At 42.2% G+C, this 19,289-nt stretch overlaps 1 protein-coding gene and 1 long non-coding RNA gene across 2 annotated transcripts; both read left to right on the top strand.

The window, feature by feature from the left end:
* Positions 1–3,465: 3,465 nt before the first annotated feature.
* LOC115746963 (50S ribosomal protein L25) lies at positions 3,466–7,617 on the top strand. The gene is made up of 3 exons (XM_030682964.2): positions 3,466–3,908; positions 4,615–4,744; positions 7,067–7,617. The coding sequence occupies exons 1-3, from the start codon at positions 3,525–3,527 to the stop codon at positions 7,291–7,293; spliced, it is 741 nt and encodes a 246-aa protein (XP_030538824.1). The 5' UTR covers positions 3,466–3,524; the 3' UTR covers positions 7,294–7,617.
* On the top strand, positions 4,021–4,290 carry LOC125312889. Its single transcript, XR_007196961.1, has 2 exons — positions 4,021–4,187; positions 4,259–4,290. It is a non-coding gene; the product is annotated as an uncharacterized LOC125312889 (long non-coding RNA).
* Positions 7,618–19,289: the final 11,672 nt, after the last annotated feature.

The raw sequence follows: 19,289 nt of genomic DNA, 5'->3' as shown, positions 1-19,289 counted from the left end.
ACCGTTTCAAGGTCCGAGAATTGAAGCGTAAGTCGAATTCACTCGAGCGATAAAGGAAGAAATCTACTCGATCAGCCTCATGAGACAGAAGCTATCGAAGGAAGAAGCGGAAAGGCCGAACATCATCGAGGGCCTTTAATGGGGTAGCTTGGAGCAATCGTATACCAAGTTTTAAAGGGACCCCGTTAGGATCGAAGGAAGGAATGCTCTCGAACATGAAAGGAAAATAGAATGCTACCCATGCTTGAAGAATCCAGAGCGAACCCGACAGCACACTTTGTCTTCCTCACAATTCAACATTAATCGAGCAAAGTAGGAAATACTTCTATATAGAGATGCCAAGGCAAGAGGACCAAGGGCAACAAGATTCCCTTTTGCTAGAAGGGAGGTAAGGTCAAAGTAATCCCCGGGCACTTTGAGGGTCGGACTAAAAAATAGATACTTTGACACCAAAAAGAGAAGGAAAGCCGTTCGCTCCTCATGGGTAACGGTCTCGGATGTTCTACAATGAGCATCGATGAACTTCCCATAGGCAAGAGTATCATCGGAGATGGGGTAGTCCTTGGTTTTCCCCAAATTTTTTACAGAGGTCCCGTAAAGGGAGAGGCCAGCGATGACGAAAGTATCTAGAAGGGTTATGGACATGGAACCCCATGGGAAGAAAAAGCAATTGGTAGAGGAAGACCAAAAGCTTATAACGGACCCCAGTAGGCTCCTATTCAAATCGTAGGACAGCATGCTAACCTCAATCGCTGTCCTTATCTGCGCCGTTTCCTAGAAGGCAACTGTAGAGGAATCATCTTGGAGTCTTTGAAACCAGGTGTAAGCCTTGTCATCGAATAGCGGAAAACTCCTAAATTGTTGAGCCGGCATGGACCAAATATCATTCAGTGGAGAAGCTTGAATAGGAAGTTGTTCATCCGTTCGCATTGGGAAGCAAGACCGAAGAGGCGTTGGAAAGTGATGATGATCGTAAAGACCGGGCCCAAGAACGAGACCGGCATACTCTCGTTGAGTGTTTATTAACTTGAGGAAACAATGATCAGCATTATTACTATTGATGATCTCATCGAAGAGGGCGATGAACCGGCAAGGGAGGAACTCGGGGGTTTCGGTCGCCATGAAAGCTTGGAATGCTCGAAAATGGGATTAGGGTTTAGGAAAAAACCTTGAACGCAGAAAGACGACGATTGGAAGCTTTTTCAAGATCCTTAGAAGTAAGACAAAAAGAGTTGATACACTGTACAAAGTTGAAAGGATTGCATTTTGGGAAAATGGATCAAGGGAAAAGTGTAATCATCATTTTTACAGCTGGAGACCACCAAATCGGAGAAAACATTTTAAAAGAGGTAAAATCTTTGATTTACATCTTTTAAAGGGGGCATATGTTGACACCTAAAAAATAATCCAAGAAGGCTCGTGACAAGCACGTGATGAGGCGACAATCGGCTACGGGAAAGAACACCGAGGCAAGGTACGTACCGATAAAAAAGGTGCCACGTGTCGGGGTAAATTATGGCGTCATTTCCTTCAAGAACAAGAAAAGCGTGCGGAGAAGAGCCACGATCGGAGCGGTTACCAAAAGATTGACGGTAATCCCCATGAGGTAAAAAGAAAAGGCGTGAAGACTAGGAAACCGTCAAAAGAATCATCCACGTGGCTTATGGAAAAGGATAAAGCGTAGGGCCAAAGGAAGAAATCGCTCGACGGTTATCAAAGAGTCCGCCTATAAATACCCCATAGTAGCAAGACACAACACACACAACAAACACAAAACACTTATCTTTTCAACCAGCTCTTAGCCTTTAGCCTAGTCTAACCATAACTTTCCAGATTCCCGTCGTCGATTCAATTCCTGCGAGTTTCATATCTAGAGTCGGGTGTCGTCGACTAGGTTCAGTATCGTCGATTTAATTCCGGTGTTGTACCCTTCGTCCATCTTGTCCAAGATCGTCGATTCAATTCCGGTATTGTGTCCTACAATCCCCGTCCAGGCTTTGTTGATTGAATTCCAGCATTGTGTCCTACATTGCTGTCCGATCTTGCCGATTTAATTCCAGAGTCGTGTCGAAGCTTGCTACAAGCCTCGACTATTGCACGTGTTGGGTTGTCGAAGTTATTAAGAGTCCGTAACACGCCTCTTGTGTTAATAAAGACATCTACCGCATTTGACACTCTCTGTCCAAAACCGACCTGTAACTCCTTTTCGGAAAACGAACGTATTAAGTTCGATAAAAGATTCTCGCATTAGCAACCCCTTTTGGGCTATAGTCATTTTGGGTTCGTAACTCATAACCAAGAAAGCCCCGTTGAAGGATTTCGATGCGCAACAAATCTATTTCGAATCGCTGTGGCATTGATCGACTTGATATCTTGGTTCAACTGTTTTTGTTAGCTTTACTAGAAATAGGTTGTTGGATGTCTAGAATTACTTAACCGTTTATACGTCTCATCGCACAAGACGTTTATGAAGTAAATCATGATAGAAAATTGGATGTGAAATCGGTAGGTTCAATCAAACGAGTTTGCAATAAGATTTCTCATTTTTTGAGACTAGATTTGTTAGATTGTATAAAACCATCGGTCTCTTAGTATTTTTGAGAAATTTGAGGTAACAATGTAATTGTCGAATCTTGGTTACCTTGTAAGGTAGAATCTGTTGTTTATATGTTGTGGCCTTCTGGGACCGTCCAATTGCATAAGGATCTTCACAAACCATCGGATTTCTCCTCATCGACATGAGAGAGACGAGTTCGCCTCGTAAACCTTTATGTCGAAGATGGTGAAACTTGACATCGATGACGACCTCTCAAAAAAAATCTAGGAGTAACGGGAATGACAGGAGGTTTTTTTTTTTTGCGAGAAAGTAAGAGGAGTTTATTCATGACAGGTGGAGATTGGTATCATGACAAAGGTGGAGATTGGTGACGAGGATTCTAAATCACTATTGTGGACATATTTCATTAAGGGGGCAGATAGGTTCTTGGAAAAATTTGAACTAGGACCTCCTCGTTCGATACCATATGAGATTTGATAGGACCACTATCAACTGCTCTAAAAGCTTAAATTGTTAAATAAATACGCGGTTTAATATTTAATTACTTTTTAATAATTATCAAAGCATATTCACTAAAACTTATGATTTACATTGTAATAGGATTTAGATGCTTGAATTTAGTATATCGAAAATAACTCAATTTCATTTTTTCATACTGTGGAAAAACCTATTAAGCTTACTTTTCGGAAAAAAAAAGGATGAAAGATATAAATCAAGATACACCATCAGAAAAAGAATAATGGGCTAGGAATTTGTCCTGAAATCGTGAGGGAAGATTGATTTATGGGTCAAATCTGTTCTAAAATAAGATACGGGGACAAAAACTAGATAATATGATACTATAAGGACCATTTTGTAATTTTTCCAAATTAGCCATTAGCTTCGAAGGCGCGTTTCCTAAACCCCGCGGCACCAAAACCCTCGAAGAGACCCGAAGTTCCTCACCAAATTACATCTGTCCTCTACTATGGCCAAGTGGTGGCGCGCCGCCTCCGGCGGCCTCAAGACGGCGGCTCTGAACTCTCCTCCGCCGCTCATTCGGTCGCCGAACTCTTCGTACCACACCATCCAGGCCATTCCTCGAGAGTGCAGCGGAAGCAGGGTCGCGAGCAGGGACAGAGCTCAGGGACGAATTCCCACCGTCGTCTTCACTCAAAGCCTCCTCGAGAAAAGCCCCAGCGCGAGGCCTCCTTCGAGGAAGTACCTGCTGACGACGGAGAGGAAGCAGATCAAGTCCATCCTCAACTCCGTGAGGCTTCCCTTCTTCTGCTCCACGACCTTCGGGCTTCAGATTCGCGCCGGTTCCGGATCGTCCACTCTGCTTGAGTCCGGAAAAGTTCTTCCGATCAAGGTAAGGATCGTTTGCTCCGACCATGATCGGCTATTTGGATAGTGCCCGTTGTTCCTGGGAGTGAATTGCAATTACAAAACCAGTCACAAACGTTTGCATTTAGATACCATTTTGCAGAGAAAGCAAATATCAAAATAATCAATTACCTTGAAAATAGAGCTGTTTGCTTTTCACAATAACAAAGAAAGACATGGTTTTTTGCTTACTCGTGCCTTCTTCTGCATCGCGAGCATATCTGTTGGATAATTTTAGAAGAGCTAGTGGTTGATGAATATTATTGTTTTATACTCCATATCAGGACAATCTGTCAGTATGTATAGTTGATCCTGGTTAGATAGAATTGTTACGAGCAGAAGGCTTAAATTTTAACAATACAGAAGGGATAAAAAAAACACATTGTATTGGAGCTACAATCAAGTTAGTGGACATGATTTTCTACAAGCATTTATTGTTTGGAGGAACCAAACGTTACGATGGAAGAACATAAAATGTAAATGATTCTAAATTTTACATTAGCTGTTCATCTAATTATGTAGACACAGATGCAAGCCTCTTTGGTTCGGCAAGGCACTGTGGGGATGCTTCTATTGGGACTTGTAGAACCCTTTAATAAGCAATGGATATGAGTGGCAATGACTGTTAAATCGAGAATGTTATTTAATTAGTGATTAGTTGCGTATTGATGCATGTCCTGTTGGTTTTGTAGATTCATAGGGATGAGGAGACGGGCAAGATATTGAATTTGGTGCTCGTTTGGGCCGATGAGGGATCAAAGTTGAAGATCGATGTGCCTGTTTTTTTCAAAGGAGAGGAAGTTTGTCCTGGTCTGAAGAAAGGTAAGGATCATATAACTTTGCTGTTGTACTAATTTTGAGGCCAGACTAGAAATTTTCTCGATGAATGCAAATCTTGCTTTTCAATATTTTTGATCTTATGGGATCCATAGTTTTATTTCTTTTTCCTGTATTGTAAATGCTTCTTTCTGAGGTAATATTTGAAGAGTTGAGGCTGAGTTGTTTTGGTTGGAATGGTTGAAGTTGAATTTCCCAGAGTCAATACATGCATGGAGTGCAATAGCGTATGTTTTCATTGTGTTGATGGGAGAAACTTGGTGTTAAACTGGTTTGTAAAGAAATGGGTTCCCGATATAGTAAGCTGCTGGACATGATGTTGCATCTCTTTGCAAATAGTGGGACTCTATTTATGCAGTGTACTTCACTAAAGCAGCATTCCTCTGGGTGACTGAATCATGGTCTCGGTTGCTTTTTGCAAAGGTTGTTTAAATATCTTGCTATGTAGGAATGTCGGTATTAGCAGGTAGTGTTTTTCCCCTTTTTTTTTTTTTTTTTTTTTCAATTTTGGAGGGAAAGACGAAAGATGGGTGGGGATATTCATGCTTTTTTAGAAACTGGGGGATAGCTTGAGCATTTGTTCCAATATCTTCTCTCATAACTTAAGAAGGGGAATGGAAAATGGGGCTGTTTCGCCACAATCTTTGATATTTTGTTTATTTGTACTTTTTTCTCTAGATTGGTGGTATTGCAATAAAGGGGGGTGATGGACCCACATCATTAGCTTAATTCATTTTGTGAGGCTAAGTCTTGACTATAGGCTGTTGGGGCTAATGAACAACCTAGAAGGGGGTTCAACAGGTTGAATGATTTTTAAAATTTTTGTGAAATAACAAACAATCACCAGTGAAGACTAATGAACAACCTAGAAGGGGGTTCAATAGGTTGAATGATTCTTTAAATTTTTGTGAAATAACAAACAATCACCACTGAAGATAGTTACATGCAACGGACCAGTGTGAGTGATGCTGATAAGTAAATCAGAGAATGGAGAGCAAATCATACACAAATGTATAGTGGTTCGGCTTATGAATAAGCCTTAACAACGGCTGGATGCCACTAGTAATCAGCACTCAAGATTACAATTGGCAAGTGTCGTTCCTATAACACGGTAGATCACACTATCAGAAGAACGAACACTGCTCTTACACTCGTATCAATACTTAGAGCTATTATAGTGAACACAGGCAAACATAGAGAATGAACAGTGATACTGCTTGCACAGAGAATTTGAGAATGTATGAGAGATTCTAAGTGTCAAGTTCGTAAGTCCTTTGGCCTTCCTTTTCCTTATATATACCTTGAGCCTTCATACTAGCCATTGGAGGCCTTTAAGGATGCACAGCTGGTCATCAAGGACACACAGCTGGACATCAGGCACATTGGACATCCTTATCCGCATGGGAGACCAGGGAGTACTGTTCTAGGCAAGAGACCAAAAGTACTGCTCTTGGTCGGAGACAAATAGTACTTCTCTAGTCAGGTGATCAATTGGTACTGTTCTAGTTCCTATCAGAAGATCAAATGTACACCTCCTCTCGCATGCACAGAATATCTTGGATGATACACTGTTCACCCGTACTGTGCACAGTATGAGCTATTAGCGATCTTTATGCAGTCTTTGTCTGTGGAATCCAGAGCATTAAATGGCTCTATTATGAACCATCTCATCATTATCATACCAACTCTGTTACTCTATATTAACAAACACACTATCACCAGTGCTGCTCGTGAGTAACTTGGCTAACAATCTTCAGTGATAATATTGACTCGATGACTCGTTAAGATAGCCACAACAATTTTACCACCTTTCATCAGTACAAAGACATGCAAGAACACTATTTTGACTGGTCCTTCCAAGCTACCATGATATACTCTCGTGGCACTTGTTCATTCATCTGTCACAGCATAATTTCTCTACGGTGTAAGATCATTGATAATGATAACTAAATTCACCATCTACACTTGTCATGATGAACATTAGAACTAGAGATGGTTTTGTAATCATCAAAATATCATAGTGATGTTTTCCAACATAGGCTACTTTAGTGAATGTGTAGCTATAAGCCTCTATTACTTGATTTGTTGGGGAATCTTTTACCTGGAAAGTTTCTAGTTTTTCTAGAATGTTGGCCTGTTTCCTTGTTTCTAACGATTTGGTAATGTCAGTTTGGGATATTGTTCCTGGAAATCGCGTAGCGTTAGGCACTTAAGGATTCTTAATTTGGTAATTGCCCATTTGTTGTTACATTCTGTCATATTTTTGCTTATGTTTTGAATAAATTGTACCCATTTGCTGCAAAACAGGGGGCTATCTGAACGCACTAAGAACCAGTCTAAAGTTTACTTGCCCATCAGAGCACATTCCTTCAAAGATTGAGGTTGATGTCAGCAATCTAGACATTGGAGATAGAATCTTCATGCATGATGTCGAATTTCATCCATCCATGGAGCTTTTGAGCAAGAATGATGCCATTCCAATATGTAAGGTCATGTCGACAAAATCGGAGAGTGTGGAGCCTGCAGAGGTGTAGGCACGAAGAAGCTCCATACCCTATTGTGCACGTTTGAGTAGTTGAGAGTGCTGCAGATCGAGGTGCCCTTGGTTTTGCAATTACCATGGGCTAATTGTCCTATAAAGTTGAGGCATTTTTGAATAGCTCAGTCTCTATCAAACAACTACGTCCGGTATCTGCAAGACTCTGGTGTAGTTTCACCAGTTTGACATTTCCATGGCCAGAGAGACTTCATATGTTTGCCTTGTAGTCTTGGTAAGAAGTTAGAGCTTTAATTTGTCAATTGTTGTTGGATGCTTACAAAGAAGATATTGATCGCGTCAAAGCATTCACAAGGGGATGGCATCATATGTTTGCCGTGTAGTCTTGGCAAGAAGTTAGAGCTTACAAAGAAGATATTGATCGCGTCAAAGCATTCGCAAGGGCATGACATCATGTCTAATTTGGTCTGACTTTATGATTTCTTGAACAAAATCCAAAAAGAACATCTAGCTGACTAAGAAAATTGCTTGATTATCTGGTCTTGACCCTTATGATGGTGCAACCTGTGTTTCTCAAGAACTGAGAAACTTCCTTCGGTCCAACTTCATGGGATACTGCATAGATTTGACCTCTTCAACAATTTCTTTTTGTTTAATGACAAAAGAAAAAAAAAATTATGTTTCTTTATTTTTTGTAGAGATTTCTTTTTCTTTTCGTGTTTTTCGCTTTGAGAAAATTTTACCCGATCCAAGTTCCTGCGACGACCCTTCAGAATGCATTGTGGATAACTCCTTTATTGCTTTTCATTTGCGGTCATTCTATGTCATGCCACGTGGCAATCACCAAAATTCAACTGCATACATGAACAATTAATCCTTCTACTCAAGACATGTATGGATGGTGCGACTATTTCATGTATTTGACACACAAATAGATACTTCCAATGGAAAAATTAAAATCTACACATATCACAACGATTTCATTAGATCCGTACATGTGGTACAAGAACTACACGTTCTGGTCCTCATTACTAAACGAGTATATAAAAAACAGCTAATGTCGGTGCCATGCTACGTTGGACGGTCGGCGTTCGCGTCAGCAATTTTCAGTCTACATTGGTCGGATAGATTTAATTGGCAAAACATGAAAATATTTAGTATTAAATTGACAAAATAGAAATGTTTAAGATTAAATTGAAACATGTGCAATAAGTTTGGGACATCTCCCGTATATCTATCTATGTTATAATGTACTCTCAAAATGCTTTTTTTACTATTAAATAGTTCTAAAAGGCAATAAGGTTCATGCCTGCCATGCGACGAATAACGACGATATAATTTTTCAAAGAGTGGGTAAAAAGTAATCGATATTGTCTACTCGGTCAACAAACTCCTACCTTATCCTAAGTGTCTTATTATTTGTACACATCTACCGTCTACTCATAACAGAATCGATATTGTCTACTCGTACAATATATACTTTCTTTTGATCGAAAGTATGAACACCTTGTTATGATATTATCCCAATATTAGATTACTGCAGTGAGAAAAACTTTATAACTTTCACAATATCACACATAGAACCTTATCTAATTCATATGAATGGGGTAATTTGTGTACATTCATAAAGATTAGTCAAAATAAAAAGTTGGAATATCTTGTGTCATAACAAAAGGAAAAAGAAAAAGAAAAAGAGAATAGGTCTTGCTTGCAATGTGCATGCCGCTCATTTCGTAGGTGCGGACGTGCCATAAGAGCTCGAAACTTCGAGTTCACATTGTGGTCAGTTCGACATAAGGGTTGGAATAAGAGGGTGTCGACCTCCTAGATCAAAATTGTATTTTTCGAGTGATCATAGAGAAAAATACAATTTTGATCTCTTAAACGGGATGAGAGACCTCTTGATACTAGTCATGAAACTTGTACCAAGTAAGGGTGAGCCCACGTTGAGGATGGGGACGGTGGTCACGTTTCCGGTCCCCATCTCGCGGCGAGGAAATTCGCCGCACCACCGCCCCCACACCATGATATGCACGGAACGCCTTGGGTGGGGCGGTAAACATATGGTAATTCGTGTTTACCTGACATGATCGGATTTGATAATCCTGTAGAGTCGTCGTTAGAAATACGCTACATCTTTATTAATTAAGACTTATGATATATTAAATTATTGATGATTTGTGTTACTTTCTCCACGTATGCATATATGACCAAGACCGGGAATGGGGCAGGCCAAGAACTGACCTTTCCCCTTTTACTGCATTAAAAGGCTTTGTCGGTTCCAAAATTCCATTTTCTGCAGTTGACTTTGACCTTTCCCTTGGAATAGGAACAGAATTCCATTTTCTGCAGTTAACTTTGACCTGTCCCTTGGAATAGGAACAGAAGTCTACGAAAATCTGCACTACCACTACTCCTTGCTTCATTTTCACACCTTGTCCGGATTCTTTTCTTTTTTAGGCAGAACAAACAAAAATATTACATCACAAAACTAACCGATACCCCGACTCCTATTCACTTCTACACTACGAGGTGTCCAAAAAATCCATAATTTCAATAAGAACATCATTAAAAAGAAAAACTAGTATAACGAAAATCCTACATGTGATAAATTTATTCCAAATTAATTTTTTGACCACCAAAAATCCTAAGTCGGTTCACCCGTGATAAATTTACCATATATCGGTTTCCATTAAATTTTATCGTCAAATTGTCGAGTTTGAAGATACGTGGCAATTGACGGGTGTATCCGTTTAGGGTTGTTATTTTTCGTTTGTCATAGATATACCGGTTTAGAGTTTTCGTGGTAATAACCCAATTCAACGAAAACTACGGGAAGGTAAATTTGTCACAAGTATACCAGTTTAAAATTTTTTGTAGTAAAAAAATTAGTTTGAAGTAAGTATGTCACTAATTTGAGGTTGTTCGTGATCAAAATCTTATTTGTAGTAAATTAATCACAGATATACTAGTTTGAAATTTTTCGTAGTATTTTTTTTATCAGATAGATTTTTTTGTGTCATTAGCCCTAAAAAAATTCTTAATTTCTAATGCTTCATATAAACTTTGGGAAGCCATGTGATGTCCCGAAATTCCGGCATTGATAAGATAATTGAATTCAATAGATTTTAACCATAAATTCCTAGCTGGTTAATAATGTTGTATTTTCGAGGATTGAGGGACAATCGATGGACGTCGAATTATTAAATTGAAAAGGATATTGAAAAATCCTAAGGCGTTGGATAAGGAAAGTCAAGTCGGGAAAATCAAGCCGTCGAAACGAAGCATCGAGACAATTCGTGCCCGAACCTAGCCCTAGCCAAATTTAAGTAGTGAATTTACCATTTTACCTCTAAAGGTAAATTCACGATTGTGCTCTTTCCTTGAAATTACAATTTTTCCCCTTTGCAAAATTACCATTTTACCCTTAGTATTAAATTACCTTAATGCCCTCAATCATTATTGCAAAATGACTAACCTACCCTTAGCAGCAAAATAACTATTTTGCCCCTAGCATTTATTGACTAAAGATAAAAACCATTATGAGTAAAAATTATTTTGGCCCCACACATATCTCCTTCTTCTTCCATTTTCTTTCTCTCTATCTCTCTTCCCCTTCCTTTTTCCCCATTCAATCGATACCCCTCTCCTCCCCCTCATCCCTCCATTTCTGCTGCCCACTCCAAGCTCCGTCGTCGCCGTTCGCCGCCGTGAGTGCTGTCTTTGCTACGGGTTGCCGTTCGCCCGTGCACCACCGCTCGCCAATCGAGCCATCGCCGCGAGCTGAATCGCCGTCCACCGAGCCCCCACCCGAGCCAAACCGCTGTGCCCGAACCGCCATGCAATCGAGTCGCGTCGTCGTTGCCATGTCGTCGCCTAGCTACAGGCCACCGAACCGAGCCGCCAATGCGCCGCACGTAGCCATATCGCCCCCCGCGAGCCGTCCGAGTTGCCACTGTGCGCCACTCGTGCCACCGTGTTGCCGCCGTCACCCCCGTGACCGTTAGTATATGAGTTAATCTCCTAATCCTTGATTAGGTTGTTAAGTGCATTTAGGGATTAGTTTAGATTATGTTAATCATGATTAGATTATGTTAATTAACCATAGTTACTTTAATTTAATTATGATTGGGTTAATTAACCGTAGTTACTTTAATTAACTATAGTTACTTTTAATTAATCATGATTGGGTTAATTAACTAAGGTTGAGTTAATTAACCATAGTCGGATTAAATTAACCAGAGTTGGGTTAATTAACTATGATTGGGTTAATTAACCAGGGTCAGATTTTAAAAAAAAAATAATAATAATAATTGGTGATGATGTGGTGATTGTTTTGTGTCCTTGAATGTATATATTGACATGGAAATAATCACATATTTTGAGATGGAATTTGCTATACCGCAAAATGAATTTTTAGACATGTAATTAAGAACGTACTATGAGGTGGCATCAAATTGTCATGTTTTTGCATCCAAAAAATCTAGTATGGTGTAAAAATGCAGAATATCAAGTTTGACAAAAAATGTATGTCCCTATGATCACGTGTGAGTTTTTTTATTGCATTTTTATGCGTGAAAAATTGCAATAAGTTGATTTGTCGACACGATCATGTTTGCATTGGGCTAATTGCAAAGATATGAAATGGCATGATTGTCTAGAGTGCTCATGTGGTCACATGAGGGAACCGTTACCCGGGGTTACTAGGGGATGATGCATGATATATCCGTCCCGGGAATACCCGGGAATCATACGGCTTATTGGATGCTCGACAGTTCGTGTCGCCAGGCTGGGCAGATCTTGGTTGCGGCAAGTGGCGGGTCAATGCTCCTTACATGAATGTATGATATGTCCATCCCGAGGGTACCAGTGAATCATATGGCTTATCGATTGCCATGCCCGATGGGGCGGGACGATGCCCCGGTCATGCTCGCTGACCGCCAACCTTTGGGTTGCGTTGTGGCCAAGCATTCGTTAATAACCGGAACACGTATGGTGCATTTTGCTTGCGAGACTATGAGAGGTGTTCCGGTTGTATACCTTGACTTGTGTGTTGTTTATGTAATGCAATGATGGATACTATGCGGGGTATGTGCTAAGACAAGGTAAATGTGCTTGTGGTTGATGGTTAAGTAGTTTGAGTCAAATGCCCGATCACGTAGTAACTAGAACGTTGCGGAAGTCACACGCTATTGATCCGCAATCGACATTAACCTGCATGTTTAGGCCACCCTGAGCGAATCAACACCATATTCGAGCTTAGGGCGTTGACTTACGGAAATTTTATATCTCACCCATTGTTGTTAATCATTTTTTGGACCTTAGCGATGGAGAGCAGACCAGTGCGATTCGAGGTGCCCATTGATCGGACTCACGATGTCACGTTTGATTCGGTTGATGACTTCGAGAGCCCGGCCAACTATTGGCTCAGAGGAGGATGTGGATGTTAACCTTCCTTTTTTAGTAGACTGGAGTAGTGTTGACCCACGACCCCGACCCGATATCTTTTTTACGGTCGTAGGAAGTTGCCTTGAAGTAGGGTTTGTGTGCATGTGTGCTTCCCAAGGCCAACAGTAAATAAATAAAATGAGCTCTTGCTATTTGATGGTTGTTGATTTCCTTTCTGACTATCCATGTTGTTATGTTTGTCCGGGGATTGAGAATCATTTCCGCATGCGTTTAATTGAAAGATAAAATGAATGGGTTGACGATGTGCCCGGGGCATCGCCTTTAAATGACCCATAGCATTTGGTAGGGTTGTGGCGTGCCCGGAGATCGGGGCATGACAACCCCGCCCAAGAGTGGTATCAAAGCAAGCTCGGCCTGATCCTCTTGGTCATAGCCTGGAGTGATAAGGTGCGCTGGATTTTGAGATAGTTAGTAGGATTAAACCTCGTGTTTGTGATTGTTGATTAACTAGTAGGTTGCCGTTCTTGAGTTCTCATTGCGTGTCAACTTTGGGGCGAGCAAGATTCCATACGGTTCCTACGAGATAAGCAACCGTAATGCGAGAGTGCCTAGAGGAAGGGCGACTTAGAAGGATTCTAGAGTGGATGGGATTACGTAGGCGTTGGAGGTCCTTAGAGACATTATAGGGCAGCAAGTGAGGAATCAAGTTGCTGTTGCCGCCTCGAATGAAGATCCGTCACCTGGAAATAGGAACGGTGGGTAGTCGATGCATAAGTTAGTGGAGCAATTTCTATAGCTCAAGTTGTCGGAGTTAACGGGAACAGTTGATCCAAAGACTGCAACCTCATACATCAAGGAGTTGGAGAAGGCCTTTGCCTTGCTGAGATACTCCGAAGAGGATAACGTAACTCCGATTGTTTATTAACCGCAAGATAACACTAGCACGTGGTAGGGAGCGACGTGGCGAAGGATCTTTTCCGAAAGTACGATCTCGATGTGGGATGCCTTCATTAAAGCCTTTTAGTGGGAAGTACTTTTTGGACTGTGTGTTGGAGCAGAAGATGGTTGATTTCCTGCGTCTTCGACAAAATCAATTGTCAATGGATCAACATGAGGCGACATTCGCCGAACCGTCGAAATATACGCTAAGGATGATCAAGGACCCTATGGATAGGATAAGGAGATTTCGGGATGGGCTGAAACTCAAAATCAAGGACCAGCTGGTGTCGCTGAATTTCAAGGATTATAATGAGCTATATGGACGGTCCAACTTGTGGAGAGGAACATGACTAAAAGAGCGATCGCATCCGGGTCGAGATTTACGCCTCATGCTAGGGATGGTCATCGGTTCGGGAAAAGGCCGATGATAGGAGGAAAGCATCCCATTTTGCTAAATCGAAGAACGCTGTGGGGAAGCCGGCATACAACTCCAATGGTGAGTGTCGATTTTGTCGGCGGTGGCATAGAATAGGCCCGTGCCCTTTTAGGATGGGAGCCGGCTTTGGGTGTGGTCGGCATGGCTGCCAAGTACTGGATTACCCATCAGACCAATGGGAGTGCAAGTGCCGCTGCTGTAAAGAGGACAACTGCGAGGGAACGCTCCACGTAACAATCCGAATCGACCCCTACCGTAAGGACGAATATATGCTGTCACCCGAAAGGAGGGGAAGGACTCGCCGACCGTTACAAGTATGGTTTCTTACACGATCATGTAGCTTATTCGTTGTTTGATCCGAGAGCTACACATTCGTTTGATGTTAAGCAGTTTATTAAGTTAATAGAGTTAAGTTCGAAACCATTGGGAACGGTCTTTACGATTTCTACCCCGCTAAAGCATGGTGTAGTATATGTGGTAGGATGTTTCGGTTGCAAGTTGGTTATAGGCAATCGAGAGAAAAAGGTAGATTTGATTGTGCCGGCAATGTATGACTTTGATGTCATCATTGGTATGGATTGGCTCACCAAGCAAGGAGGTACGATAGATTGTTATTGCAAGGTGATTCAGTTTAACACGTTGGAAGGGGTTAGCTTTGAGTTTATTGAAAATCGAGGGGGAACATCTACTCCCTTAATTTCGTCGCTTGAGGTGACTTGTTTGTTGGATAGTGGTTGTCAAGGCTATTTGGCGACCATAGTTAACACGTTGACTAAGGAACCAAGGATGGAGGACGATATTGCGAACTCTTAGGGAACATAAGTTGTGTGCCAAGTTCAATAAATGCGAGTTTTGGCTAGCTCGTGTAGTTTTTCTTGGTCATGTGATATCTAGTGAAGGGCTTTTTGTTGATCGTGCCAAGATTGAAGAGGTCATGGACTGTCCAAGACCAACAACTGTGATAGAAGTCCGAAGTTGCTTGGGTTGGCAATCTATTACAAACGTTTCGTACAAAGATTCTCTGCAATAGCTATGGCTTTTATGTGATTGCTGAAGAATGACGAGAAGTGCGAGTGGACGGATAAGTGCGAGCGTAATTTTCAAGAGCTTAAGTATAAGATAACTAAAGCTTCTTCGGAGGTTATGAGATTTATAGTGATGCATCATATAAAGGACTAGGCTGCGTCCTAATGTAACATGAAAGGGTGGTTGTGCCACGCCCCGATCCCCGGGTACGTAACAAACCCACCAAATCATCTTAGGTCACAAAGGACGACGTCCCAAGCATGTCATCGGCCCATTCTTTTTATCTTTTTATTAAGCGCATGCGGAACGTGCAACTCTCGGACAATAGTTTAATCAACGGGGATAGATAAGCATGACATCACTTCAATCAATATCAGCTAACTTAGCAAAAGATTATCATTTTCATTAATAGATAATTATTAATCATACGGAAGCTAAAGCATATACAATCACATACTTCGGGGCAGTTCCTTAAGACCAGCAAAAAGATAGTAGGTCGGAGCGGGGTTAATGTCATATCTACTCCAAAAGAGGGGTCACGTCACCCTCATAATCCTCATCAACGGGTCTAAAAAAAAAAAAAAGTCTCCATGACCACAGCAACTCAAAGGTAATAGTCGGGTATGGGCTTGTAGTTTAGGTCGAGGTAGATCGGGTTGAATCTGGGTCATCTACCTCCCCATCCGGGGTATCGATGTCCATAGAGTCCTAGGTTTGAATCCCGGGGGTCACGGTATGCGGCCCGTCGAATCTACAGATATGTCCGCAGAGATCATCACCATAACGCACAAAGTAGGCTTTAAAGCAATGGGGCACTAGGTGCTCCAACCTCTCATCTACCCAAAAGGTCATCACATGATGCTCCCAGACCCGATTAGTGCCTTGAATCGAATGGCACAGGATATCGAAAGATTGGTTGAGTGGGACCCCAAATAGGACCGGACAGACCTCCATTATCTTGGTCCTAAAAAAGATCAACAACAACAGAGTGAGATGTAAATCTCCGAAAGTCAACGCTTAAGTCCGACTAGGGCGCCGATTTGCTTAGGGTGGCCTAAGCATGCAGCACAAGTCGACACCAGCCAACAAATACGCAAACCAAGGCATACAATCGTAACACTCGTCGCAGCTTGCATACATAATGTACCACACGTTTTCCAGTTATTAACGGCTATTTGGCCCGGTTCACTAGATAGTTAGTGCCTAGCACACTAAATAGTTTGTGCTCTTCTAGCGTAACCGGGTATCGTTCCATTCATTCGGCAACAATAATTGATAAGCTATGTGATTCCGATCGACACGACACTAACATATTAGGCATTCTTGTAAGGAGTGTTGTTCCATCACAAGCTTTAGCCGACATTCGACCAGCCTAGCGACATGGACTATCGTGCATCCAATAATTCATGGGATTCCGATTGACCAAGCAACCAAACAGTTCTTATCTTTGCATTTAATTCAATGCTCATACGATCGTGCTCAAAACTTGGTCCAATGCCATTTTCATGCTTAAATATGCAATTTGACTCTACACGTGGTCACATGAATGCATAATTTATCCACCAGACTTTGCATCTTATACATGATGATTAATTCTCGTATATATATAATATATACACAACCAATGCATACAAAGACCAACCAACAATCACCCCATAATCAATCGTCAATAATAATTAATTATTCTGATCACGATTAATTAGCCTGACCGTAATTAATTAATTCAATTATAATTAATTAAGTCCATCTTAATTAATTGACCCAACAATCATCATTCCACTCGGCTTCAGCTAACTAACCCGCTCGTGATCAAATCCAATACAGTCTACCATAAACTAACCATAGTCTAATTCATCCAACCAGAGTTAACTTAACTAATTGTGATCATTTAACCTAATCAGGATTACTAACCTAACCCGACTATAGTTAACTAAGTAATCCAGGATTAACACTAATTAATCTATCCCTAAATATAATTAACGTCCTAGTTAGGGATTAGGGGTAAACTCATTATTAATGATGGTCGGCGACGACGACTCGGGCGGCAACAAGAATGGCAATGGCAACGGCAACGAGGGCGGGGGTTGTAGGTCCACGGCAGCACGGCGGTACGGGCTTAGGTCGGTACGATGCGGGGTCTTGGCTCGGCTCGGTGGGTTCGCGGGTGGCCGAGGTCTCGGTTGGGGGTCTGGTTCATGATGGCTGCCGGCTACGGGTCGGCAGCAAACGGCGGTCCACGAGGTTGGCTAAGCTTGGGTGGTGGCGATGGCCGGGCGACGGTACGGTTGGTGGGGGTAACGAGCGGTGCGGTATGGCAACAACGGATGGCCGGAGCTCGAGGTGTGGGTTGGGGGCTTGAAGATTCGGGCCGGGGTCACGAGGCCGTGGGTGAACTCGGTAGGGTGGCGATGAAGCGAAGTGAGGGTGAGGCGGTGACGGCCGGGTGAGCTGGTGGTCGGCAGTGACGGGGATAGGCAGCGACAAGCGAAGATGGTGATGGCTGGTGGTGAGGTGTAGCCAAGAAAGAGGAGGAGGAGGGCTCGTAGGGTTACGAGGTCCTCGGGTCTCGCGGGTTCATCAAGGCGGTGAACCAACCGGTACAACGATAGGCGGCGAAGGAGGCAGTGGACGATGGAGTGACAACAAGGGTAGCGACGGAGGTGAGGTGGTAGCCGGCTGTAGTGTCGCGGGTGAGGGGGAGGAAGTGGTCACCTGCCAAAGGGGGGTGAATAAGAGAGAGAGAAAAGTAAGAGAAAGAAGATGATGTGAGGGTGATGGTGATGGGTTGGTAGCTAATATGAAGGGGGGCCCATGAGTCGGCTCAAGGTTTAAAAATTTCGTCTTGTAGTGCATAATATATAAGGGTATTTTAGTCATTTGGTATTTTGGGATTGGTTGGTCATTTGGCACAAATGACTGAGGGCAATTTGATATTTTCAAGGGTAGGGTTCGATCAAGGCTAGGCTCGGGCACGAAGGGTCTCGGTACTACGGTCTGACGGCTCGACTACCAAGGCTTGACTTTCTCTGACCGACGTCTCAGGATAATCCAAATATTATCCCTTAAATCCTAAAAAATCAAATACTATTTGATAGGTTGGAATTCATGATTTAAAATTAATTGAATCCAATTTTCTTACGTACGTCGAAATTTTGAAACGTCATAGGTTGCATATGCGTCATGTCGGTTGAGGCCTCATGAGTTGAACTATCCGACGCATGATCCGGAGCTAGCAGCAATCATCTTTGCTATTGAGATTTGGAGGCATTATCTAGTTGGAGAAAGATTTCAAATCTATACTAACCATCAAAGTCTCAAGTATTGTTCTCTCGGAAGGAGTTGAATATGAGGCTGCGTCGTTAGATATAACTTTTCAAGGATTACGATTGCGAGATTCGTGACCATCCGGATAAGACTAGCAAGGTCGCAAATGCACCGAGTCGGAAGTCAGCGATTGGGCAACCGATGGTCCGAGAATGGCTCCTTCTTAAGGAAGTACGAGATTCAAGTTTTAAGGTTGAAGTAAGCCGTCCGTCGAGTCTCATGGCTACGTTGAGGATTGAACCGAAAGTGCAGGCATGGGTTAAGGCTTTGCAATCAACGGATCCCGCAATTCAAACGATTCCGCATGAGAATTCGTCGAAAAGGAAAGTTGACTTCCAAGTAGCCGAGGACGTGATACTAAGATTCCGAGGACGATTATGCGTGCTCTTTGATGAAGGTCTAAAGGAGGAAATCTTGTCGGAAGCCAATCGCAGCAATTATAGTATTCATCCAGGCAATACAAAGATGTACTAAAACTTGAGCTAGTACTACTGGTGAAATAGCATGAAAACCGACATAGCCAAGCCCGTGGCGAAGTGCTTAAAATGCTAACAAGTGAAAGCGCAACATTGTAAGCCTGATGTATTATCAGAACCGCTCAAGATTCCAGAGTAGAAATGGGAGCACATCACAATAAATTTCGTCATGGGGGTGCCAAAGAGCCAGCGAGGCAATGATTCAATCCGAGTCGTTGTTAATAGGCTAACGAAATCTGCACATTTCATTGTCATTCGAAGGGACTTTGCATTGGATAGATATGCTGACTTGTACATGCAGCAGATAATACGTCTTCATGGAGTGCCAATGACGATCACATCGGATTGTGATCCCAAGTTCGCTGCCACATTTTGGAAAAGCTTGCAGACCGCATTGGGGACTAAGTTGCGCTTTAGCATGGC

The sequence above is a fragment of the Rhodamnia argentea genome, chromosome 11 (genome assembly GCF_020921035.1).
Source record: "Rhodamnia argentea isolate NSW1041297 chromosome 11, ASM2092103v1, whole genome shotgun sequence".
NCBI lineage: Eukaryota > Viridiplantae > Streptophyta > Magnoliopsida > Myrtales > Myrtaceae > Rhodamnia > Rhodamnia argentea.
This window is presented reverse-complemented; position numbering and strand designations above follow the sequence as displayed.